The following is a 26,825-nucleotide window of genomic DNA, read 5'->3' as shown; positions in this document are numbered from 1 at the left end:
GAAAGGTTTAATATTATTCCCATGTTGTACTGCAGCTGTTTGCATAGAAAGATCCCTCTTTTATTGCTGCTTTTTAATAATTTCCTAATCTGTTTATTGTTGTGAATTGGGTTCTGTTTTGTGTAACGTTTTGGGATCTATCTTTGATGAAGAATGGTAAAAAATACCATACCATACCATACCATACCATACCATACCATACCATACCATACCATAAAATCCTCAACACTGCCATGTTAATTCCTACCTTTCAAAACACTGTTTTAAAGCTTTTAAAGGGGGTGGGATTGAAATGGTGCCATTATAAAAAGCAAGCGGTGGCCCTAAGTTTCCCAAAGAAGTTCCTCAAGCATTTCTAGAAGCTGTCCTTCATCACGGGGATCTCGTTGAGCCCACAGTACTACGACATACCTTCATAGGTTCCCACTTCAAGAAGAGTCCCGCTTTTTTCAAGCTCAAGAAACTCCTGCACAGTCAGAAAGTTATAGTCCACACCAGGCACTTCTCCTTCTCGTGGAGGACGTGTTGTGCCTAAGGGGAGACAAAAAAGGGTAACAAAAATGACTTTTCAGGCTTCCTTACCACCATCAGGACAAAACAAGTATCATCGCATCAAGACATTACTGAGAGAAATGAAACCACGATCTTCTGGGGAAAGAGGCCACGTACCAAAGGAAAAAGACAAAGTGAAGTAGCATCATACATGAGTGTCTGCAACAACAACCATCCCACACCAAGCACAGTGCAGAGTCTAGCAGTGCCTTAAAAAATTAGCATTTTTTGCAAAATGGCATAAGCTCGCAGCAGCGGGTGATGCATTTCTTGGAAGCTGGATCTGTTGTCCCTGTGGGTCCTACTGCCTGAGGCAGTTGCTTCACCTTGCCTCATGGGTGGTCCGGCCCTGGCTCTGGACCAGGTGTCTGCAAGATACGTTTTAACTGAATCCATTTCTGGCCTTTGCAGGGAAGCACCATACAAATTCTCACCAATTCCATATCCTCTCCAAGTCAACTTATACTGGGGAACTTGGGTGAAAACTCACTTTATTCGATTTCACAAAGCTTTCCTCAACCACCCAGAACTTGCATGAAATATTTATTGGCATCCACCCCCACATTTTCCATCTGTCTTTTTATGACAATTACTAACGTTTTATCATCCTTCTCCGCCTTTGTTTACATTACATCAACACATCTGTCAAAACTGCAGACTAATTTTCTAAGGCATTTGAATAGTTCTACTTGTTTCAAGCAACTGCTCTTAATTTTCTGGGGATGCTGAAATCTGAATGTTGCAGAGGCTCTTTTCTATCAACGTAGGGTGGTCTGCTAAAACACTCTGTAAGAATTATGAATTCAGATGGGCTTAGATATAATGGGCTGGGTCTAAAAGAATACGAATGGAAGGGGAGGCTGGAAGATGAGCTGCTTCTCAATGAAAGTGCTTCCTCGTTCCTCCTTATTTTAAGAAAATTCCTCCCCCTTTCCTCTTGACACCCCAGGCCACCCCATTTGGCAGGAACCCCTCATCTTTGGGAGAGTCTTTCCAGGGAGGAAGAAGGGGTGAAAAAATCACCTCCCATGCCTACTCCCTTAAGCCAGTGTTTCTCTGGATCCAACCCATTAAATATAACTAAGGGAAAGCTAAGTGCATCCATCTGCCATTAAATTCAGTGGAAGAGCTACACATATTAGTTTTCTCTACATACAACCAAAATACACGCACACCACACATCCTTCAGGGGAGGGGAAATTCACAAACCAAGGCAGAGTACACTTGCACTGTTACTGAGATACAACTGTAGGGCTTTAAAGTTTCCATGTTCTACTTCAGCAATGAGTGCTCAGAGCAAAAACAAGCACATCTGAATCAGTTGGAGTTTGTTCTTACAGGCACAAATTAAGTCCATTGCTCATCCAGGATGCTCAGAGAACAAAGAGTTGCCCAGGATGTTGATTTATTCATTCACACTTAGGATGACCCATTGCGTCTCATCTGGCTTTTTACTTGCGCTCTGAAGATAAATGCACCTAGAAGAGCCTTGTAACGTCAAGAAGCTAGTAACTTAAAACATACCAATTTCCACTGTAGCCTAAGATATAGTTTCACTGGCAAGTCCCTCTCATTTTGTGGGATCAACGGGGCTGCAAACGCCCACATTCTGCATTTTTGCGTAGCGCAAGGATTACTCTCGGCTTCACTGCATCTAAGCAAATGTTCCCAACGACAATTCAGAAAGGTAGTAAAGAAAACAAGGGGCAAGGGAATTCCTGCCTCCGCTTTTCTGTAGCGAAATGACAGGCTGCCGGCTGGACACACGCCTGACAGATGGCATTTCAAAGGGTTTTTATGAACCATCTGGGGTGTACACAATGACTACAAACCACACTTACTACCAACTCAGGAGGGTTTTCCTGTTCAATGTTATTTAAGAGGAGACACAGAAAAACAGGCAAACCAAATTCAGTCTCTTTTCCCCTGCAATCTTTACATCGGCAATAAGTTCACCCTTTTCTCTGCTGAGTTCCTGAACAGGGAAAAACCCAAATTTCACTATTAATTTCTAAAGAACAGTGTCAGAGGCCACGACTCTACCTACTCTGAAAGGTTTTGAGATAAAAACCAGTTGAGCAACTGATTTCACACAAACAGTTTCTTTTTAAGGAGTAGTTTTGTCAAAGAGAAATTCCAGTTTCGAGTTTTCCTTTCAGCAAAAACCGATCTAAATTAATAGGGAATTTAGTAGAGAAATTAAAACATCAGATATTGAAGAAAAGAAAAGCACTTAAAATGCTCAGTGAGGCATTTTGCAAAATTTTGAAACCGTTTGAATGATAAAACTTTGAATAAGAACGTGTTCCCAAGCAAAAGTAACTTCGTTAAAAAGCTAACCACTTGAAAGGAATCCAAAATTAGACCACAGTCAGAAAGTTATTCTGAAAAATCAGAGCTCTTGCTCACTGTCTCTCTCTGCTCTTTCTCAGCTATGCACTTCTTTTGTTGTGCAAGGTTTCCTGTTAGGTTGCTTAATAAAAGTTGACACCCTGAGGCTAAATTAATCAGAAACTTGCTTACTGTAATATTAGAACAACACTTCAAGAAGCCTGCATTCAGTCACCTCAATTACTTTTGCATTATATTAAAACAATTATCTGATATTGCACCACAATTAAAGCATATGAACAGTCTTCAGAACGCAGTTTAGGGATGTGCATGAACAAATGAGAACAGTTAGAGAATTTACGATGGGGCAGTTGGGACAAGTTAGGTTAGGTTTCCCCAGCCACTCTCTGGGTGGCTCCCAACAGATTAAAAACTGAATAAAACAGCAAACATTAAACACTTCCCTAAACAGGGCTGCCTTCAGATGTCTTCTAAAAGTCAGATAGTTGTTTATCTCCTTGACATCTGAGGGCTTCTTTAAGAGCTGTTGGTACTGGTCTTGTCCTTCGGTCTTTAACACCCCTGTCTGAAAGATCTCTTTGGTCTGGCCCCCCACAAGGTCTGAGGGACAGTGGACCGGCCCCCTGCTGAAAAAGTTTGCTGACCCCTGTACTGGTTTGTCACCTGACATTAATCCAGAGTTCCCCAGCAGAGATTTAACAGGGGACTTCAGCCAGGACCTTCGCTCCAAAGAACCGAAGAGGAGGAGGAGAGGAAGGGAACTTGGTCCCAACCCTTGTTTCTGGCTTCGTAAACCACATGGACACGAAGCCTCAAAAGATCATCTGAACTGGGCCTGTATTTGTAAAATATTGTAAACGTTCCCAACTCTTTGGGATGAACCCAGTATACCTAAAGTCTTCCAGGTAATCTAGGAGTCACCTTACTTTCACCTGCAAAAACAGGGCTCCTTTGACAGGAAGTGCAGGATATAAATTTAATAAATGATAACTGTTACTTCCCTGTGCTGCAATCTGAAGCCACTCTGCCAATATGTGTAGAGTTTCTCCTACTGGAAACCTGGAAGCCGCAACCCAAAATAAGCCAGGCAAATTTTAAGAAGATCAACTCGGATAGACACATACACATTTCTTGAATCAGTTGGTCTTTCCTGGGGATCAGCCTCTGCCATTATGCCTATAACGTACACATAACTACTTAAAAACTAATTATTAAAGTAAGTGGGTGGGGAGAAGTGAATGGTACTCTATCAAATACATTTTCTTAAGCAGAAGAAAATTAAAGGCATGAGTGTCTTTTACCCAGATGAAAGACAAGGGTCATTTTTTGGGTGGAGGGGAGGTCCTAACAATAACCCTCTGGAAAAAATTGTGTCCTAGGGTGGTACCACGGTACCTCCAGAAACTCACTTTTGGTGCCCACCAAAGGCCCCTTCCAATCCATTTGTGTGCTTTTAAATATTTTTAATAATCCTTTTACCTTTGGCTGTGGTTGGTAGAGTGAATTAATTTGGATGACAGCAATTTAAACTAGTAAGGTTTGCATTCTCAAGCTGTGTAGAACAATGGTAAATGGATTTATTTTGTCTATTATCTCCCAGGAAGCCTTATGCCATAATATGCAGACCTCGAAAAGTATAAAATTTAATTTTTACATATAGTGTAGTTGGGTGTGTCTCCCTACTGACTTCTTTGAATCAGTGACATAGTTTTACTCATCCAACTTGGAATCATCTGAGAGGGTCCCATTCCATCTCCACTTGGATATTATGTTCTTGTGGTTCTGAAAATCTTCAACAGCTCAGGGGATCCTGTATCATTTAAAGGTCACCCTCTTCAGCCATGTCATCTGATAATTTGGAAAGACTGCCTTGCCTCTTTTGCATCTGTCACCTAAATCACAGTTAAATGGTAGGCAAGGGAGAAAGAGAGCTCTGCAGATCTGCTGACGGCAACACGAAAATGGAACAGACAGAGACAACCTGCTCCATATTTCCAGAAAAGGCAACCTGATTAGTGGCCAGGCACAAGTATGAACTAATTACCTGTGACACATAATCAGAACTATCCCAATAAACTGTGACAAAACCCTGAAAAATGCACCCAGCTTCAACACCTCTACGCAGAACTCTTGACAACACCGACTGTGTTCCTAACAACCCAAAGATCCTGCATTGCTGGGCCACTTTTTACCCCAAGGGTCAGCAAACTTTTTCAGCAGGGGGCTGGTCCACTGTCCCTCAGACCTTGTGGGGGGCCGGACTATAGGGGGGGGGATGAACAAATTCCTATGCCCCACAAATAACCCAGAGATGCATTTTAAATAAAAGGACACATTCTACTCATGTAAAAACATGCTGATTTCCAGACCGCCTGCGGGCCAGATTTAGAAGGCAACTGAGCCAGATCCAGCCCCTGGGCCTTAGTTTGCCTACCCACATCCAGGCCCTCTAAGAAGCTTAAACCAAGAGGATTCCTCAAGGAAGTCTTGCTCCATAGATTCGGGTCACATTCTGGGTCAAAGAGTCATGGAAACCCCACCCCACTCCAATATAGTTGGAAAGGGTTTGTGTGTTTCATGCCCACAACAATTTCTCCAGTTTGTAAATGTGCCAAGGACCCCTCAAAAGTTGGCACCCTGTAGTATCTTTCTTTCCTCTATTCCAATTTTCACAAGTGACTGCATCAAAACAGAAGAAGAAGTGGATCCATTCTACAGCGAGGAAGAAAACAGCAGCTCAACTTTGGCAGTGCTAAAGCCATAGCAGAAACAGTGGGAGTGGGTGGTGATTCTGGACTCCAACCCAGACCTCTTCCCCTCACTTTCGATGCATGCAAACTTGTTTATGTGCAGGTGGGAAGAGGAGTCAGCTGCTACCCGCTTCTCTCTACAACCCAGTGTACAAATGAAGAGGAACAGCTGCTGTCTGGAGAAGGGAGACTTCTGTTCCTCCTTGACTCCTGGCAGGGACTGTGAATGACAAAAGAACAACAGCTGTTGTTCCAAGGCAATTCAGGCTCCTAAGGGCATTTGCCCTCCAAGCAATGTCCACCATACATTGTAAACTGCTGTCAGTTTGGTCCCTTTGCAAGGAGAACTACTTGATCCTAATTTCCCTAAAAGCTGAGTGAATAGATTGTAGAGCAGGTCTCTAAAGTCAGGCTTGACAAATTAATCGCAACCACACCAGTGCAATAGTTCAGAAGGGGAAGCAAAGGGCAAAAAAGTAAACGTGTGATATTCATTATACAGGATCTGGAGTATTAAAAACAGTTGGGTAACTACCAGTCCACTCATTTTGACTACAGTGGTACCTCGGGTTACATACACTTCAGGTTACATACGCTTCAGGTTACAGACTCCGCTAACCCAGGAATAGTACCTCCAGTTAAGAACTTTGCTTCAGGATGAGAACAGAAATCATGCTCCGGTGGTGCGGCGGCAGCGGGAGGCCCCATTAGCTAAAGTGGTGTTTCAGGTTAAGAACAGTTTCAGGTTAAGAACGGACCTCCGGAACGAATTAAGTACATAACCAGAGGTACCACTGTATCTGCTTATATATTTATTTGGATTTGTAATGTGTCATCACGCTGCAGGTTAAAGCAACACAGTGGAAGCCTGCCTCTCTTTGTACGAGGAATATGCCGATTCCACTTCCTCCAGACCTGATTGGCAGAGCCCACTTTTGTCCCGGGATCTAGCCAAGCAGATCAGAGGAGAAGAAAGACAATATGAAATGGCAATCCCTTTAAAGAGAACCTAGGGAAATCCTGCAATAAAGGCCCAAGCAATGCAGGGAGAAAAGGTGCAAAGCTGATTGGGAAATGGGACAATCCACTGCTGCACATCCGGATCCAACCTGATAATGACACACAAAAGCCAGCTTGGGGGAAGGATTGGGCAGAATGGGAAAATTAAGAGGAAAGATTACACACACACACCCCAGCAAGTGCTCACACCTTTGTAAAGAGTGCTGTTTCATACCCTGAGAGTTCTTCATTGAGTACATCATTGCACCTAAAGGAACAGGTCACAGGTCTGAGTGGACAGCACAGGCCCTGCAAGCAGAAGCTTTGATCCTTGGTATCTCCAGGTAGGACAGGGAAAGTCTCCTGCTTGAAACCATGCCAATTTCAGTACAGACAGCTGCCAGTTAGGACAGACAACTCTGAGCAACATGGGCAGCTTTCTATTTCCTCATCACACACAGTTCCTAGTACCTGCTACTTCCTTCTGGAACAGTGAACTGGCAGAAACAACTGTATTGTCCCAGTCTATAACAGGAAGCCCAGCCAGATGGGCGAGGTATAAATAACAAATTATTATTATTATTATTATTATTATTATTATTATTATTATTATTATTATTATTATTTCATGGCAGCACACAATCCAACACTGCTCCTCATTGTAGACGAGATACCAATGAATTCTAAAGCCACAAAGCAATCTGAAGTAAGCAATGAATTTCCATTCTGTCAACACACACAATAATAATAAAGTAACAACCCTTCCCAGGGCTATTATACACACGCACGCATCTGAAGTAAACCCTTAAATCTGTTACTAGGTCAAATAACTGGTGGGCTTGTTACGACGACGATGCATAACAATAATTATAATCTGGTAGAATATTTATGTAATGGACATTCAGAACAATGTTGTAGAACTGCAGAGACAACACAGACCCCAAGAGTTGTCTGTTACAATTCATGCTCCTAAAGGAACATACCCATATCGGGAGTATCCCCAAGCAGGTACCTACAAATTCTTTCATTGTAGAACCCTCAGGGTGGGAAGATGGTGGCAATGGTGTGATCACAACTGTGGGCTGTTAGATTTATATCCCTGGAACTTTGCCTGAAAGCAAGCAAGCTATAGAATGCCACCAGTTGAATGTACCGATTAGAACAATAAGGTTTCAAGCCAAGAGTTGGGTCGGTGAGCAGTCTTAGATGGTCTACAACTGAGTCGCTTAAAGTAGAACAAAGTGAAGCGGAAAATTAGTTCTACGACAGAAATAGGAAAATCAACGGTATCACTGGAAGGGAGAGAAGTCATGGCTTGGTACTAGATCACTGATCTAGAAGGAAAGCCAAGATTTTCTCCTTGGCCCCTGTTACTACCTTTCTGCGTTTAATTACGAGACCCACAATATACCAGCTTTTGCACTGCTGAACTTGTGTAATATTTTGGAGTGTTTCAACCAAATCTACTTTCTTTCGATGTAAACAGATCTCTGGTTTAACTTTGTGTTTGGTAGTGTTCCTCAAGCTTTCTGAATTCTGCTTCTCCTCTAAAAGAGAGTTTCTTCTGAGGATCTCCAACCCAGCCAACAAGCACCTGTTAATGTACAGAGAACCTAGCATGTGGCTATGTCTACAGCCTGCTCCTGTGTGCAAGGTTCGGTAAATTAGTTAGCAATCTCCTGCTGGAGATACAAAGCAGGATCTCTCTCATCCCATCCTGCAGGAAAAAAAAGAATAATTGTGAGAACAAAAGCAGCAACTCTCCTTAAGCTCTCGCCATCCAAAATCACCCCGCAGGTTACAAATCCAGTGTGGATCTGTGAGAGTCTAGTCACTGTCATGTGGGGAAGGAAAGAGATTGCCTGTACCAGAACTTCAATGCTCCCTGGAATGTCACACTATCACCCCACACCAGAACCCTGTATGTGCACCTTGACTGTGGACTGCTCCCCAAATTATGAATGACCGTTGCATGGTGAACAATGCGCACGCTGTAAACAAGGGAGAAAGTTAAGATATTGAAAAGTGTTTGCGTGGTGTCTAGACATTAGACATCCTTTGTAAGTAACAGCAACATCAGTTTCCATTCCAGCATTGTGCAGAATGGATGCACTTAACTGCCAGCAAAATAATATGCCAAATAAATGCTACCTTGTGACAGAAAGCAATTAGAAGTCAAGGGATTACACAATAAGTGTCACAGAGTTAACTCCTTTTAAGCTTTTAGTGGAACAGGGTTCATATAGATTTAATTCATTTTTAAACATGCATTTTAGATCTAGGTTTTCTTTTATTTATTTTTTAAAAAATACTCTTCCTGGCCTGAGGCTTTTAGGATGAGGTGTGAGATAAATTACTACTCCTCATAATTCCTAACATGTTTTTGCAATCAGTGCCAGCTAACCATACAAGCATTCTAAATGGTCACCTGGGGCAAGACACCAAATATTTCCCTTCAATATTAAGTGGCCAGAAGTGAATGCAGAGCATGATTTAAGGAGTGCATTGCAGGTTTCCCTTCAGATCACACAAAAAGATGCAGGGGCATAGCTTTGACTGAACTGCATGATCCAAGAGTTGAAATGCAGGATTTCCCTTCAACATCACAAAAGATCTTAAGAGTGCAATCTAGACATTTAGGATCACTTAAATCAAAGGGGTTGACAACCTTTTTGGGTTTGTCGTGGGCATATATGCAAACTAGATAACACTATTGCGGCTACACACACACACACACAAACCCAAGCACACACTGCAATCTATTATGTTGGTTACAATAGCATGTTTCTTCCATGCCTATGGTGGTGGTGGTGGTGGTGGTGAGAAAATCCTCTGGGCACCAGTCAAAACATACTATATAATACTATTAATATTAATATGTGTGCCCACAGGCACCCCATTGGTAACCCCTTGCTAAATGTCTTTGGGTGTACCTGTTTAGAGTTCTGATTTCTCAGGCTGGGCTGAAACATTGTGATTATGCCCTGGGGGTCACCCAGTGGTTTCCACGTCTAGTGTCTGACACCTTGTCCAAGACATTACACAAGCTCCTTATTTATAAAATAACCAATAAATCACAATATATCAAAACCAAATGTTGTGCAACAGAGCAATGCCACAGTGAAAGCAAGCATGTTAGTTAACTCTAGGGCCATAAAGACTTGTTTGGAGATGTAGACTTTCAAGGTTCCTTTATGTAATACACAACAAACAATGGATTGACTGGGAAGGAACTACCAAGGCAAAGGGCAGGCACAAAGTGATTAGTGGAGGTCACTAACTTTCCAGGAAGACTTGGAGCAGGGGTCAGCAACCTAAGGCCCATGGGCTGGAAGCAACCTGCGGAGGTCATTTGACTGGCCCCCGAGCCACCCCAAAACTGAGTTGCCCGCGCACACACTGAGCTAAACCGGCGCAGCGCAACGTGAGGACTTGCTTCTGCGGCGCTGGAAATCACGTCTGCACACATGCAGATGCCAAAAATTGTGTCTGCGCACATGCAGATGCTGAAAATCGTGGGTGCGCACGCTCACACACGCGCACGATCCGGCCCACAGACGGATCTCTGAGGGACAGATCCAGCCCAGGCAAGATAAACCTTGCTGTCACCTGACCTACAGGATAAAGAGTATTTTGAGATCACCTTTACAATCTACAGAAAAACAGACAAGAAAATGACCAACGTGATTAAAGGGAAATTCAAACTATACTGAATAGTGAGCAGAGCTACAATTCCCAGAGTGGTTTAACAACCAATCACTCTCCCCAAGGAACTCTGGGAACTGTAGCTTGGGGGGACGGGACAGAGAGAGAAACAGGGGTCTCCTAACTATTCTCAGCACCCTTAACAAACTACTATTACCCAGATTCTTTGGGGGAAGTCACAACTCTTGAAAGTGGAATTCTACTATTTTAAATGCATAGTGCAGGTGGGCACTGTGTCAGAAGTTGCCTGATCCGTACAAGGATGTCCAACCAGTAGATCGCGATCTACTGGTAGATCCCCGGCTGATCCTGCAATCCTTATCGTGTACAAAAGTTACGGAAAAAGCTCAACAACTCTGTGCAATCCTCCCCCCAAAAAGCTCAACAATTCTGGGCAATCCACCCACCCTACACGCACTCCTCCTCCCTCCAATGACAATGGGTAGATCACTGCCAGTTTTTTTATACTGGGAGTAGATCACAGTCTCTTGGGAGTTGGGACATGCCTGCATTAGAAGTTGCCCCATCTGATGAAGTGCAGAGTTGCAGGCAGCAGTCTTCTAAGAGAAGAAGCTTCCAACATTTGACAGACTCTTCCGATCCAACATAACCACTGAATCTTCTTGGACAGGAAAGGGTATAAAAATTATCCTGTATCAACTGAATCTTGCCAAGTGTTCCTGAACTCTGGCACATTCCTGCATCCTTGGTTATCTTTTGGTCCTGACTCCTGCCCTTGCTCCTTGAAGCTTCCTCCTGGTTTTCCTGACTTGCTCTTCAGTCCTGACTACTGGCTGGGTCCCACAGCTCCTGGAACACCCAGACAATGCCCTGACACAAAGCTTTCATATTTTTAAGGTGGGTGGGGTGAATTGTTAATTGAATCACCCCAACAATCTTCAAACCAGAAGCCAGCACTTTGCCTGCTGGCTGTCTATTTGCAAGGGGATTTTGTAACAGAGCATTCAAAGCTGTGATTCCCTGCCTCTGGTCCAAAACAGCATTGTCCATTTGTCCACTCATCTCAGTCTACCGCACATGTAGACCGAGACTATTTACTGAAGACTTGACATTCTCGTCGTCTCTGGCATCTTGACACCACAGCATCATATTTACAACCCATATTTATAGGGCTGCCTTTATTCAGTGCGCTCCTATTCCTGAACAACGAACACTAGAGACAACTTCTCTACAGTGCGCTTTCTTCCCACAGTGCAGAAGCTGTGAAATGCTATAAACTTAATGGACTTCCAACTGGGATAACCTCACTGGTTTCTTACAAATCTGTGGCTCCTGTGACATGCCAATTTTCAACAAGACGGACATCTGCTCTCTTCCTTTCCTTTTGGCTCTTATTCATAGGGAAGCCATTGTACATCTTGGCTCAGATAACTTGCAATTTTCTACTTGCGCAAGACTAAAGGAACTGAAGTTGGATAGGGCAGAAAGAAAAGCAATTACGTAGTTCTCCACATTCAATACTCCAAACTGAATTACAACGACGAGGGAGTTTCACAAGCAACTGCGGCAGCTTGCCAAAGAACTGTTTTTATCAAGATTTTCTTCCTTATGCAGACACTTTCTATTTTAATTATCAATAAGAGACTACCTCTTCTCCCATGATTAAGGGCAATTACTAAGATCATTTGTGGGTATTATTATTATTATTATTATTATTATTATTATTATTATTATTATATTTATTATTTATTGAATGTATATACCGCCCTATACCCGGAGGGTGGTTCACAAAAAGATCACAATATATAAAATCAAAATAAGAACAATAACCCAATAATGCCCCTCAAAAAAGAGCCACATTTTAAAAGGGTATAGGATGTCAATCGGGTCAACCAAAGGCCTGGTCAAAAAGGAACCTTTTTGCCTGGCACCTAAATGAAGGTGCCAGGCAAACCTCCCTGAGGAGAGCATTCCCTAGATGGGGAGCCACTGTAGAGAAGGCCCGTTCTCATGTTGCCACCCTCCAGACCTCTCAAGGAGGAAGAACATGAAGGAAGGCCTCAGAAGATGATCTCAGGGTCCGGGTAGGTTCATATGGAAAGAGGTGGTCCTTGAGGTATTGTGGTCCTGATATTAGGTATTCTAATCTTAGATATTAATAAACATACCACCTTTGCCAGCATTCTCACCTGCATCAGGAAGTATGCCATCATGTCCTCAGTGACTGCCCCACAATTACAGAACACTCTTCCACTGGATTATTTTCTCTTGGCTTACTAAATCCAGAGTCTGGCCACCTTATGGAAGCATTTCAAGACCTTTGCAGCTGTATTAGATCTTGTTGCTGAGGTTAAGCTGATAGGACTGGAGCTTTACTTAGTGATGCTGTACATATCCATGGCTGAGATGGGTTTTATTGTTCGAGCTATATCGTGAGTAATTTTAATATCATTGATGTCAGCGGCTGCCTCAGGTCTCAGCTCACAAAAGACCAACGCCAAGCTCTTCTTATATACAAGGATGTTTATTGCAGTTCATTATTGGTTCCACAACCGAGGCGCGCAGCCCCTAGTCTCTAACGTCAGACATTTGAAGTCCCCTCTGAATCGGTCCCGCCTCTACACCAACTTAAGAGGCTTGTGCTAGACCACCTCTTCCTGTCTTTCCTTTTCCGCAGGGTCTTTCTGCCCCCCTGGGTTCCCTCCCTCCTGCTCTCTCCTGAAGCGGATCCCTCAGATGCCTGTTCCCCCCTCCTTCGTGCTTTGGGGCTGGGCTCCTCCTCCGGGCTTTCTCCATTTCCGCGCGCCTCCACATTTGAACTTGGCGCGCGCTCGCTACCCCTGACCTTCCTTTTGACACTTACACTACTCCCTGTACTACTCTCCGCCTCTTCCGGCAGGACGTTCTCCCCCGATCTCCTTCCCCTGTCTCTTTCCTGCTCCGCTCCGTGTGTCACACTGGGAACCCCCCTCTCTTCCCTTCGTTCTTGCTGGGAAGCCGGCCCCGATCTCCCACTCCCGCTCGGGGTTTCCCTGCTGCTTCCCTGCTCCTGGCAGGTCCCCCCTGTGACCCCCCTTGTCCTGACTAGGGGCGCCCCCTCCTGAGAATCCTCCGATTCACTTGAGAGACTCATGGAAGATCTCAAGTCATTGTCATCCTCTTCCTCACTGTCCTGGGATTCTTCCTCGTCGCTCTCCGTCTCCTCCCTCACCTGTGCCTCTGTCTCTGAACCCCTGACAATTGATATTACTGTTATTTATTGCCACTTGAAAACTGCAGTTTGGGTAAACAGGGAAAGAGATGTGCTAATACTGGACTGATTCAGGAGGGGGGGGGAATGAGTCTCCCTGCTCTCCCCCAGCAGTGGGAAAGTGAAAGGGCCTTATAATAGAAAGTAAACCTCTAGACAGGGGGGTGGGGAACCTGTGGCCAATCACATGTTGCTGGACTACAACTCCAATCATCCCTGACCAATGGCCACACTGGGGCTGATGGGAGTTGGAGTCCAACAGCATGTGATTGGCCACAGGTTCCCTACCCCTGCTCTAGCACATGGGCATATGGTTGGGCTGGGAGCAAAAGAGGTTTAAGACATGTTCTGCAGGGACTTAAAGAAGTGGTGACGGGAAGAACGAATTACTTTAGCTTACTCTCTTGCCACATCCAGGTTTCACATGGAATGTGGGAAAGTATGTATATCTTTCTGCAGTGAGAAGTTAATTTCACCCAAGGTAGAGAGAGGGAGTGCAGATTTCTCTGTAGGTGGCCCCTTTAAGTGTAAGCTCAAACAACTGAGTGTTGTGGAACAGCAGGAAGGTAGGAATTTACTGCTATAATCCACTATTCTTAGGCTTTAACATACCAACACTTTACGTGCAAAATGAATTATTTACAGTCTGGTTCCGGGCTGCGCTATTCTTCTACATTTTTAGCTACAAAAAAATAAATAAATATCTCTACAACTATTAAATCACAATAAGGTGGGTTTTTTTGGGGGGGGAGAAACCGTACAAGGCATCCTGAGAGGCAAATTAATTCATCAGCTGATAACTCTCTTCATTTGCATCACTTCCTTCTACAGGGAAAAATTATATCATGATACATATAACACATTGTATTTCTGGGGCACTATTTCAATTCATTTTGTGTTATGTGTTACACTTTCTAGATGGATGAGTCACATTAATTATTATTTTTCACTCTGACTGCTAAGCCAAATTAGGCAGCTTTTAGAGGTGAAGGGGAAAACACAATTATTAATGCTTCTAAACATCTGCTAAGGAAAAATTCCATGTAGGCAATGGGGTTGTGGGGGTGGGGAAGGCAAGGGAGGACCTTTGCTGACACAACCACAAAAGATTTGGGCCTGGCATCTTTACTAAACAGTTTCCTATACTGTAGGGACTGAAGTAACAAATATGGTGCCCTCAGTATGTTCTAGAACTACAACTCCCATCTTCCCTTACCATTGGCCGTGCTCTGGCTGGGCCTGATGGAAGTTGTAGTCCAATACCTCCAGGAAGCGAAAGGCTGGGAAATGCTGCTCCAGGCTCTCTGTTACCTCTGAATCATGCTCAGCTACAACTTCTCTCTCTCTCTCACACACACACCCCGTAATGACACACATTCAAAGCCAACAAACAAATGTATTAGATCGGATAAAGGAGAGCCATGAAGCTTACTGGGTGAACACCAAGATTGCAGGTTCCATCCCCATTTGGGACAGTTGCATATTCTTGAATTGCATGGTATTGGACTTGATGATCCTCAGGGTCCTTTCCAATTCTACGATTCTATTATTCTATGATCATTATCAACAACAGTGGGCCAATACAGGCATACCTCCTTACAAGGATGTGGGTGCAGCTGAAGACAGGCTGGCTGCTTTCAGGGGAAGGAAGCCCCCTGCCACTCCCACTCCCACCCCTTCTGGCCTAATGGACTACAGTATAGTGTAAACATAACTTTTATTTGCACTGGGAAACTAACTAACTAACTAACTAACTAACTAACTAACTAACGGTGTGACTTGCTTTATTCACTTTATTGTGGTGGTCAGGAACGGAACCTAAAATATCTCCGAAGTATGCCTGTTGTGAGACTAATCTGGGAGAGGGAGTACATTTTCCATCGAGCTTCTTAATAAATGGAAAATAAATCTATTGTCTGGAAGATTTCATTAATTTAGCTGGAGGAGCTGCAATAAAGTTCAATACAATAATTGCTAAAGAGCATTTTCAGTTTTGCACATAGAATAGTCAATAGATCAATGCTTCCTGTATGAAAACGTATTTTCAACAAAATCATTGGGCGTTGAAAATCAAGAACTGGCAGGTAAATGTCAAGAATAATAAACATCCTGCAAGACAACACCAATTTCCTCCTGCGAAGTGTTGTGAAAGTACTTTTGTTTTGTTTCATAATTTAAGCAAGAAGCCATTCATTTCTTGCTCTAAGAAATCTAGACTCTTTCATAATAGCTAAATTGAGAGATGGCACACACCTTAGTCTTCCTTCAAAACGTATCTGAAACCTAATACATTACCAGGTCCATAACTTCATTGTTCAACTGGTCATGTCAATACCTCAAACTTGAAGGTTTCCAACTTGAAGCCAAGGATAGCGTCACAGTTACCTTACAGAGGAATTGTACAGATTGCCAAGAATGCATGCAAAGCATTTTTTAAGAAGCAACTTGAAGGTGCATTGCAAGAGACTTGCTGCTCTGTTTCAGTGACTTCCTGAATGATCCACTTTGGGGTAGTTGGGTTTGTTTCCCATGCTGATAAAGGAACCAATCTGCTCAAATACAGCTGCAACACGTGGCTAATAAAGGATGGTAAATGTATTATTGTTCGTAGTTAGAATATAACCCAAAATTTACAAATCATAAACATCATTATATAATGTATGTATAAGTCCATAAACAAGAAATAGTCAACGTAATGAATTGCTGTCAGGGAATACCAACAGTGTTTCCAGATTAAGTCAACTGTTTCAAAGATGAATCTTCGTCAGCAAATAATTTCTAATAAATTATCCATTCAAGTAAATGTGATACTTATAGACCAGTGCTCACTAACCAGTGTAGCCAACTGGTAAAGGAACCAAAGCATTGTCCACCCAGAAAATTGCTGGGTAAATGACAAAGTAGTGCCAAACAGCTGCCTGCGCCCCTCTGTTGGTGCAGAATTCGGGTGATTAACATGGCTGCGTCCACATATCATGGATACATCCTAAGCGTAGTTCAGCAGCCACAGATCAGCTCCACCCACACAATGCTGCACACATCACATTTTCCAGTAAATAAGAGACAGTGGAATTTGATAGCTTTGCCTCACTTGTCAAGTGCTGGACACCACTATAGCTAAAACTGACGCGAGCTACTCTTTTTGCTGTCACAGCTGTAGCACATCTATAGGATCAGAGTGCCAAACTCTCACTAGGAATCCAGCTTAGATGCCTCTGCCAAAGAAAAGTTTGACATAAGACACAGGAGAATTCCGTTTTCCGGAGCCCGGATGCCAGGCGCAATCTGAGTTATTCACATCTCTGAAAATGAACTTGATTCGTAATGCTTGAAAATGTCTTACCCTGTCTGCGAGGATTTAAGAGCAGAACATGGCGTGTATCTTGCCACTGGCTAACTGTGGGAGTTAAAGCCGTCAAGCAGAATGCCCAAGTCACAGAGTACTTAAAGAAGATTTCCGTTTCACTTCAGCCTTACCTAAACATACAGGGCGGCATTCAATTAACCCATCCCACAAGTGCAGGGATTCCCACTTCCGCAAGGCGACTTTCACCCCATCTCTTCCCCCTGGTGTGAGCCCATGCTCTCTTCTAGTCTACTTCAGAGAGTTGGGTGAAACCCTAGAACAGATTTGGATGGTGCTCTTGGGGGGCTGGGGGGAGAGAGAAGGTGAATGTTCCATTACAGAAGCAGAAATCCTTATGTTGACAAAACAATTTAGCGCCATGTTGGATTCCACCCACACTACAGTGGTGCCCCGCAAGACAAATGCCTCGCAAGACGAAAAACTCGCTAGACGAAAGGGTTTTGCGGTTTTTGAGCTGCTTTGCAAGACGAATTTCCCTATGGGCTTGCTTCGCAAGACGAGAATGTCTTGCGTTTTTTGCAAGTTTGTTTCCTTTTTCTTAACACCCTTAATACAGTTGTGACTTGACTTCGAGGAGCAACTCATAGAACGCGGTGTGGTAGCCTTTTTTGAGGTTTTTGGCGATTTTTGAAGCTTTTCCAAAACTTTTCCGACACCGTGCTTCGCAAGACGAAAAATTCGCTAGACGAAAAAACTCGCGGAACGAATTAATTTCGTCTTGTGAGACACCACTGTATTTCCCTTTTCTGTTCTACATGGAACATAGGGCACAAGGCTTGCCCTATTTTACTCAGTACACTTTGCTATAGTTAGCTCTCCACTCGAAGAAAAATACAGAGAAGCAGGGTTGGAAGAACTCAAAACCAAATGCTGAAAGGATCCAGCCAACCCTCAACATCCCCTTCCCATTACCATACAAGACCCAGGCTGTGTTATCCAAGCAGAGAGCTTTTGTTTTTGTTTTGCAGAAAGGAAATTTCAATGCAAATAGCTCAAGGTATCTCACCCAAGTAGGTAAAGGTAAAGGGACCCCTGACCATTAGGTCCAGTCGTGACCGACTCTGGGGTTGCGGAGCTCATCTCGCTTTATTGGCTGAGGGAGCCGGCGTACAGCTTCCGGATCATGTGGCCAGCATGACTAAGCCGCTTCTGGTGAACCAGAGCAGCACACGGGAGCGCCGTTTACCTTCCCGACGGAGTGGTACCTATTTATCTACTTGCACTTTGACGTGCTTTCGAACTGCTAGATTGGCAGGAGCTGGGACCGAGCAACGGGAGCTCACCCCGTCGCAGGGATTCGAACCGCCGACCTTCTGATCGGCAAGTCCTAGGCTCTGTGGTTTAACCCACAGCGTCACTGGTAAGTCACGTCAAAAACAACAGGGCAGACAAAATGAAGAGTTAAAAAAACAACAACACCCAGATACCAAGGCCACTTGTCAGTGTTAGTTCACCTTCTGACCCTCAATGTACCAGTCACACCTCCCAGTAAAACCGATTGATGGAATCAACCCAAAGGTGTCATCATCCTCTGCTAATGTTTTTCAAACTTTCTACTTGTAGCTTGTCTGTGGACCACTAAGCATCTATCATGGTCACATTCTGAGTGATAAATTCATGTAAGGAACTAGCCAGACCTGTGAGGCTCACCCTTATGACGCACGACCTCAGAGTGCCTTAGACACATCCAGCATTCACCTGAAGGCTGAAGAGATGGGCAAGCTATTTTTAAGGTGAGCTTGTCTGCTATGACTCATCTTAGCCCCAGCTAAGCTCTGAAGGATTCCTGGTTCCCCAAGAACACAGTCTGAAAGCGACTACCAGAAGCACAAATAATCTTTCAGAATGGGGGAAATACTGACTTGTTCCAGCCTTCCTTCCCACAAGCTTCACTTGGTAATAATTTACTTGAATAGTATTACAAGTAAGAGTTTCGGATTCTTGTCAAGACATTTTCTTCTTTTCTTTCCAGTTCAGTGGGAACCAACAAAGCACAGTTGGACAAGCTTTGTTTCTATAAGAGCACAAATGAAAGAGCGGCTGAATTAAATCTGAATATATCAGGCCTTCGTGGCTTTGATCCCTCCTGTTTCTAATTATAGCCAACATCACTGTAAACACCAGAATGAATAATGAAGTAATAGGCCAATGTGTCAAAACTCAAGAGGTATTTATATGCTTTCTATCCTCATAGTCCTTTGTAGGCAAAGTTAACAAGGCCACAGTCTTACATCAGTGTAAATGGAAATACAAGGCAGGGACTGGTGTCCTCGTATAAAGCAGTTTAGCGTTATTTCTATTTAACAGTGACTTGCTTTCCCAACAGTACTGGAAAACAGAAACCATGATAAAACAGCAAATGGACTTCAACATACTGGAGATGGCAGACCACCCCTCCTCCCAGAAATTTTACTAGAAGGAAAATCAAGAGTGGCCTTGTATGGTCCTTCCTTACCACTCACACAGGGATAAAGTGTCTGAGTAGGTTCTTGGTTCCTGCGCTGCTTGAAAATTCAGAAGTTTGGCGGAAGATTAGGACCAAAACAATTACCTACATTAAAAACAACAACCCTCAGTCCAGTCAGTCATGCTCCATAGTGTTCAGTAGGCACAACCAGTGTTTGGAATAGGTAAAGATTACCTTTTAACTTATAATTTGTGTTGATTCTCCATCCTCGTTGAATTACAGACTCCAGCTCCTCCTCCTCTACAGTGAATAACTCCCCACTCCCATATATGCAACATATCAGAGTTCATTCAAAAATGCTCACTGCTCTTCCGTTTCCCAGGATCACATTGCACCAACAGAGTTCCCGGTCAATCACCTTCTGTCCAAAGCCTTGGCGAAGCAGGAGGAATTTCAGGAAAGCCAACAACCTTTTAGAGATTTTCTGAGCCAATTCTGCAGGCAGCAATTGTGCCCAATCAGTGAGATGATAAATACAAAATGAGAATGAATGGAGGAAAGACTGGATGAATAGATTGTTCATTTTCATTCTCAGAGGAGGATATGAACCCGTGTTAGCCGATTAGAAGGCTGGAAACCGACGGATTGAATTGAACTTAACTAATATTACTCTCGATTAAATTACTTTTGTTTTTATGGGAGGGGACTAGAAGAAGAGTTAATAAAATCAGCTTAAAATCAATCGGCTGAAAAGCAACACAGCATCAGACAAGTGGAGTCTGTGTAGTAAATTTATGCTGTACATGCACATTCAACATCTTCTCTGGGTATACAATGCCCATGTTTCACACATTCTCCCATTTATTCAAACTGCGCACAAATACACCACATACCACCATCAAGAATGCCAGTGACTAGCCGTTGACTATCAAGCAATCATACCTTAACAACTCAGAAACTGAGCCGATGGCTCAGTCTAGCCAACTGAAGTCAAAACTCATGACACTCCGAGTCCTTTCCAACTCTACAAATTCTGTGATTCTATTAAATTGGGGGTGGGAGGGTGATCGCTACATGTCACTTAATAGTTCCTTGGAAGAAAAGAAAAGGTAGCAATACCAATAGATATGGGTTATTCAAAGGTCTGCGAATTTTGTGGATCTGCACTATTATTAAACTAAGCATGCTGCATTCATAGGAGCCCTGCTGCTGTGTGGAAATAACCAATTTGTTCCACAAACGATTCAGAAATGAAGTGAAGGACACAGAAGGATTTAGTGGGGAACACATCTAGAGGTTTTATGGACCTTTGCATTCGAGAACGGCTGGGGATCATTTTCTCAGCACCACCATATAGCACTGTAAGATTACTGAATGAGATTTAATATGGTTTAATTAAAGCGTTAGAGGGCATCTCAAATGTCACGCGGGCTATGGGACCTAAGAACCTGAATTCGGCGTCACACATTTATGTAAGTGGAAAGTAGTTTTGATGGGGAAACACTTGTACATCTCCACAGCACATTCCTCACTGAATTGTGACATTAAAAGGTCAATGGCAGCAAAGTCATGGAACTAGGAGGAAACTGCTGATGCAGCTCCACTACTGAAATGAAGTACCCCGGGCTGAGGCAACAGCACTCCTTTCTCTAGGAAAGGTCAGCCGAAACTATAAAACAGAATGGTAAGGCTCAACAAAGAAATGCATGGAGGCTGAAAAGTCCTTTCTGACAGGATTGTAAGGGTACTCATATAACGCTAGCTGGCAGGCATCACCCCAGGAAAGAGCAACCATCATGATCAAGGGTTTGAGGAACTCCACTACGAGGAAAGGTTATGGCATTTGGGGCTTTTTAGCCTAGGAAAAAATGGTAAGAGAGGACATCATAGAGGGGTATAGAACAATGCACAGTGTGGAGAAAGTGAACAGAGAAAAGCTATTTTTCTCCTCACACGAAACTAGAACATGCAGCTGGATGTTCAAAGTATTCTTCACACAGGGCATAATTAAACTACGGCAACCAAAGTGTTTAAAAGTGGATTAGACAAATTTCATGGAGGACAGGCGGCCCATACATGATTACGTGCTACTATGGCCTCCGCGGTCTCAGGCTGCTGGGAACCGCAAGCAGAGAGAGCGCTGTTGCTCACATGAACATCTGGTTGGCCATTGTGAGAATAGGATGCTAGACTAGATGGGCCTTTCTGCTGATCCAGCCTCTTATGCTCTTTGGGTGACACCCAGCTAAGTTCTACTCAAGAATAGACCCACTGGAATCAATCAACCTAAGTTTGAATAATTCTATTAACTTTAGTGGGTCTGCTTTGAGGAGGACTTTGAGGAGGATCCAATCCTTACGATTCCCTTCTGGTATCTTGTGGAACTTTCTCAGAAGATGGCCATGCCTTGGGTGGCTTAAAGGGGTCAAAACATCTTAACAATCAGATAATTCCCCTCCTCCATTTAAGTTGTTGCAGTCTCAAGAGACCCCTGCTCAGGCCTCCATGTACCTCAGTTAAGCCAGGAAGCTACTGCTTTACCAGATGGGTTCTCAAGCTTTCTTGCAAGTGGGTGTGTTTAAAGTTCACAAATCACAGACCTTCCAAGGGTCCCTATTTTCCAAGGACAGTCCCAAATTCGCCGAAGCCGTCCCAGTTTCTTATTTGATCCTGGAATGTCCCGCTTTTCCTTAGGACATTCCTACTTTCATTGGAGGTTATGGAGTTATGTGACCCACTGAGCCAAGGAGATAAGTAACTATACAACCTTTAGAAGACATCTTCAGCTGCATTGGGAAGGTGGTATTTTTAATGTTTAATGTTTTATTATGTTTTTATATATGTTGGAAGATGCCCAGAGTGGCTGGGGCAACCTATTTTCATTGGAGAAATGTTGGAGGGTATGAAATCATAGAATTGTAGAGTTGGAAGGGACCCTGAGGATTATCTAGTCCAACTCCTTGCAATGCAGGAAGAGTATAGGAATGTTGTGTTGTAAGCAGTTGTGGTTACCAGGACATTGCATCCTTCCCTTCGCATTGACCTCATACTGTACCTCCACAGGGAGTCGGATACAATCCCCTACACTGCACCTCAGCGCCAAGTTTCTGCTGGAAAGGGAACTTGCCAGAACAATAGGAAAACACTGGGTGTGCTCACATTTGCATGCAATTATGCAGTCCAGGCATTATTTGGTTCCCCACCAAGGAAATGCTTTAACCAGAATGGGGACTAACTGCTGTAAAAAGTGTATTACATTTATTATGACATTTGTCAATGCCAAACAGACTGATGGACTTCCCAGCATTTATACAGCAAGGAAAGAAAATCCAACTCTGTGCAGACACAGATGAAATAATGAAAACACATTCACAGAGAGGAGAAACAAACATTCCTGTTAACATTTCAAGCATGCCACCTAGGAAACTGGCCAAGTGTCTGATCCACAAGGCTAGACTTCATATTTTAAACCAGAAAGTCATTTCTATGCATGTGGTTATGAACCTAGTACAGAGTCTGCAGAGTAAAATCAGAATCTCAAGCAATAAACACTGCTTTAGCTTCTGTTAGAGTAACAAAAATTAAGTACAGAGCTGGTTGCTCATTGCAACTGCATATCTAAACGTGTCTCTATCATAGATTTCTGTAAGGGCATTATAATATTGGCTGTTTTCATTCCAATTCCTTTCCTGATAATCCTCTGCATGGAATCAGTTCAGATTCCTCAGTCTATTTGTGACATTGGGATTGTTTGCATTGGTTACAAGTGGGACCATGAAAAACTATGGGGAAAGTGGGGCATTTCCACTGGTCATCAGTCACAACATCACTACTCAAAGAAGTAAGGCGCACACATATCACTAAGATATGTATCACTAAGCCATACAATGAAATAACTACCCACCCAGTCGCTTGGAGAGGTTTCAGAAGGAGGACCTTGGTCTTCTCCATCATCTACTTGTGCTTTCTTTTGCGGGACTTGAATTGGTTACACCCAGCAAACTATCCACAAATGAATCAAAATTCCACAGTTGCTTCCTTGTCTCTTTGCAAGCATCAACTATGGGAGTCAAAGCAACTTCTTTGATTTGTGAAGCTGTATTTGGAAAATGCTGAAGCCACCTGCCAGGTTGACAAGCAGGAAACAAACACTGTTCCTTTCAGACCACCTTCAACAATGGACAGCTTCAAGAGCCTGCGACTGTCAGATGCCCTATAACCCCTTGCAGTTCCTCTCCATTAACAAATGTGACTCACCTGCTGTACCACATGATAGCCAGAGGAAAAGCATTTCTGTCTGCCATTCCTTTATAGCTCAATCATAAAGGCAGAACCATCGTTCCTAAAGGCATCAGGCATAATAACTGGCACACGCAGCTTCATCTATAGAGCCAACTTGCAGCCATGATGTGCCCAGTTGTTGCTTTTTTCTTATTATTAACAGTTTTATGGAACAACACATTATTAAAGAAACAAAGAACGTCTGTATGACACAAATGGATAAAAAAATGTAAATGAAACCTAGATTCAGCTCAAGTCTTATTACAAATACAGTGGTGCCCCGCAAGACAAATGCCTCGCAAGACGGAAAACCCGCTAGACGAAAGGATTTTCCGTTTTTGAGTTGCTTCGCAGGATGAATTTCCCTATGGGCTTGCTTCGCAAGACAAGAATGTCTTGCGAGTCTTGAGATTTTTTCCCGCTCCCCCCCCCTTTTCTAAGCCGCTACTAGCCTTTTAGCAGCTAAGCCGCTAAGCCTTCAATAGCCGCTAAATCGCTAATAGCGCTAATCCGCTAAGCCGCTAATAGGGTTGCTTCGCAAGACGAAAAAACCGCTAGACGAAGACACTCACGGAACGGATTAATTTCGTCTTGCGAGGCACCACTGTAAAAGAAACTGGATTTTTGAGGCTTAAACAACTCAACTGGCTATCAAGTCAAAATATGTCTACAAATCAGTTCCAATACTGATCTCACCTTTCAAGTAACTGAAAAACACAACACTAAATGGTAGACAGATATCTGACCACTGTGGCTACGATTATTGCCTTTCTAGCACTGCCGTATGGGTGGGAGGGTGGGGATGGATCCAGACTAGATCTTGACAGGGCCTGCTGAATAATGATGTTCCCAAACCTCGTTATTACCCGATTCAGAATAGGAATTTTCCTAGCACATAATGTTGAGATGAAATACAAATTTAATGTTATTCTACCGTTCAGAATGCTAAAGAAGGTTTTGCACAAGAATAGAAAGTGTTAGTGTATTTCTATTTTTGCTTAAGTCTCAAAAACCCATTTGTACTCAAAAACAACTAAGGAAATTTTCTTAAGAATACAGGTCCTCTTTCTTCTTTGGCGATCACTCGTAGCCAAGTAAGATTTTCTTCCATAAACATGGTTTTAACAATGAGTCCGTAAGTGACTGTGGAGGCCAATTCTGGACCCACACGTCCTTCCAGAGTGGGGACATTGGTTCCCAGGCGGGAGTTGATCACGCCATAACCGAAGGCCAGGAAGCTCCACAATCCTGGGGGAAAGGAGCTGTATGGTCCCCAAGTCTGCCTGGTTAGGAACTGAAGAAATGCCTATAGCTTTTGCAAATACTTTCTATGCATTATCTGTTACGTATGCCCCCCTCAATATTTTCTAGACCTTTTCAGATTACGGTGAGATGGGGAAGAAGAGCAACTCAAAAGTCTTACCACATTAGGGCAACTAGCCTATGGCTCTCCAGAAGCTGTTGGACTCCAGTTCCCATGAGCTGCAGACCACACGGCCAATGATGAAGGATGATGGGAATTACAGACCAACAACATCAGGAGGACCCCATAGGTTGGCCATTCCTGCGGTAAATGAAAGTGCAATGGAATGCCATAGGAGAAGCCTGGATTTAGCAGCCAATTAAGATCTGCCAGTGAAGAAAACCAACACTACTCTCCAAAGATCCACTTTATTGTTGACCCATTCCTGAATGAAATTCGTGCCCTGATGAATTCCCTAAACCTCCCCTAAATTCTGTGGTAGGTTCCACCACCAGAATTTTTTTCAAATCTGGCAAAAACTGTAATACACACACACTTAATTGTACTAATACTTCTTGTACTGTCTCACAAATATCTGAGACAAAACATATTTTCAACACATGAGCAATCAGTTTTCAACAAGCACTACTCAAGCTATTGATCTTGTGATAGTGTCTGCTCAGCAAACAAAACACCTCATCGGTGATTCCACCATTTCTCAAGTTCTGTTTCTGCTTCACATTGATGGGCTAGACGACTCCATCCATTATTAAAAGCACTTACACCTTTTTATTTAAGATATCTATGTTTTTTAAAGAATGGTTTGAACAGTCCAGGGTCTTGCTGAAGTCAATGCACATGGTATGTCCATCGTACTGGGGAAAATCCTTATTATTTTTCTGTCTATCATCTTGACACATAACACAGGCAACCTAATTAGCCACAAGAGCATACTTCCAATAACAGCTTCAGTTCCTATCGGTAACATTCTCTATGCAATACTGTAATTATGCAGGTTGTGTGGATTCCCTTATCTGCATGCAAATTATTTCCACATGCTATGCATTTGCTATAATGAAAGCATTACAACAAGCGATGTATAATGAATCCGGTCCTTTTATGGCATCCTTGTACAATTAATTTATTAATATGCTGCCTCAAAGCCACCCCCCTCTGCCTCTAACAGTCCCAAACAGAAAACACAAGGCAGAATGGCATCCATTCACATACCTACAAGCCAGTGGTCAGCAACCTTTTTCAGCCATGGGCCGGTCCACCGTCCCTCAGACCATGTGGTAGGCCGGACTATATTTTGAAAAAAAAAAGTGAACAAATTCCTATGCCCCACAAATAACCCAGAGATGCCTTTTAAATAAAAAAACACATTCTACTCATGTAAAAACACCAGGCAGGCCCCACAAATAACCCAGAGATGCATTTTAAATAAAAGTACACATTCTACTCATGTAAAAACACTTTGATTCCTGGACTGTCCACGGGCCGGATTGAGAAGGCCTTAGGTTGCCTACCCCTGCTACAAGCCTTTCAGCTTATTTTTCCTTTAAAAAATAATACTGAAAAAGAATACTTATTTTAGGGAAATACCTAAACCATATCTACACACACACACAACACCACTTGCTTCCACAGAAGTACTGCACTGAAGTGTCCCGAGGTGAGCAAATATACACCGATAATGCTCTGAAGGCTATGAGATGAAACGGTAATAATCAAATCAGCAGCTGTTTGCTCCTAGCTTTGACATTAATCATCAGCTGCTGCTGCTGACTAACTACTGGGCGCACCGCAGACAAGAGGAAGGAAGCTCAACAACAGGGGAGAAGAGCATCAGATCTGCAATCACACTGCAAAGAAATTTAGAGAGAAAATATATAATATCCGGAGTACCTAAGAGAGTGTTCACAAAGGGGGGGAACTGATTATAATCTAAGCATTTA

The 26,825-nt window shown here is 43.2% G+C and overlaps 1 protein-coding gene across 13 annotated transcripts in view; it reads right to left on the bottom strand.

Annotated features, from left to right (window-relative positions):
* Positions 1–26,825, bottom strand: part of MAGI1 (membrane associated guanylate kinase, WW and PDZ domain containing 1) — a 481,615-nt gene that overhangs the window by 122,947 nt on the left and 331,843 nt on the right. For all 13 annotated transcript variants that reach the window (XM_082209201.1, XM_082209202.1, XM_082209205.1 and 10 more), the window contains exon 3: positions 412–531. In XM_082209201.1, coding sequence (XP_082065327.1) covers positions 412–531 — 120 coding nt within the window. The remainder of the gene's footprint in view (positions 1–411; positions 532–26,825) is intronic.

This window comes from Podarcis vaucheri, assembly GCF_965113315.1.
Source record: "Podarcis vaucheri genome assembly, chromosome: 2".
Taxonomy (NCBI): Eukaryota; Metazoa; Chordata; class Lepidosauria; order Squamata; family Lacertidae; genus Podarcis; species Podarcis vaucheri.
The sequence above is the reverse complement of the archived record's forward strand: the minus strand, read 5'-3'. Positions and strand labels throughout refer to the sequence as shown.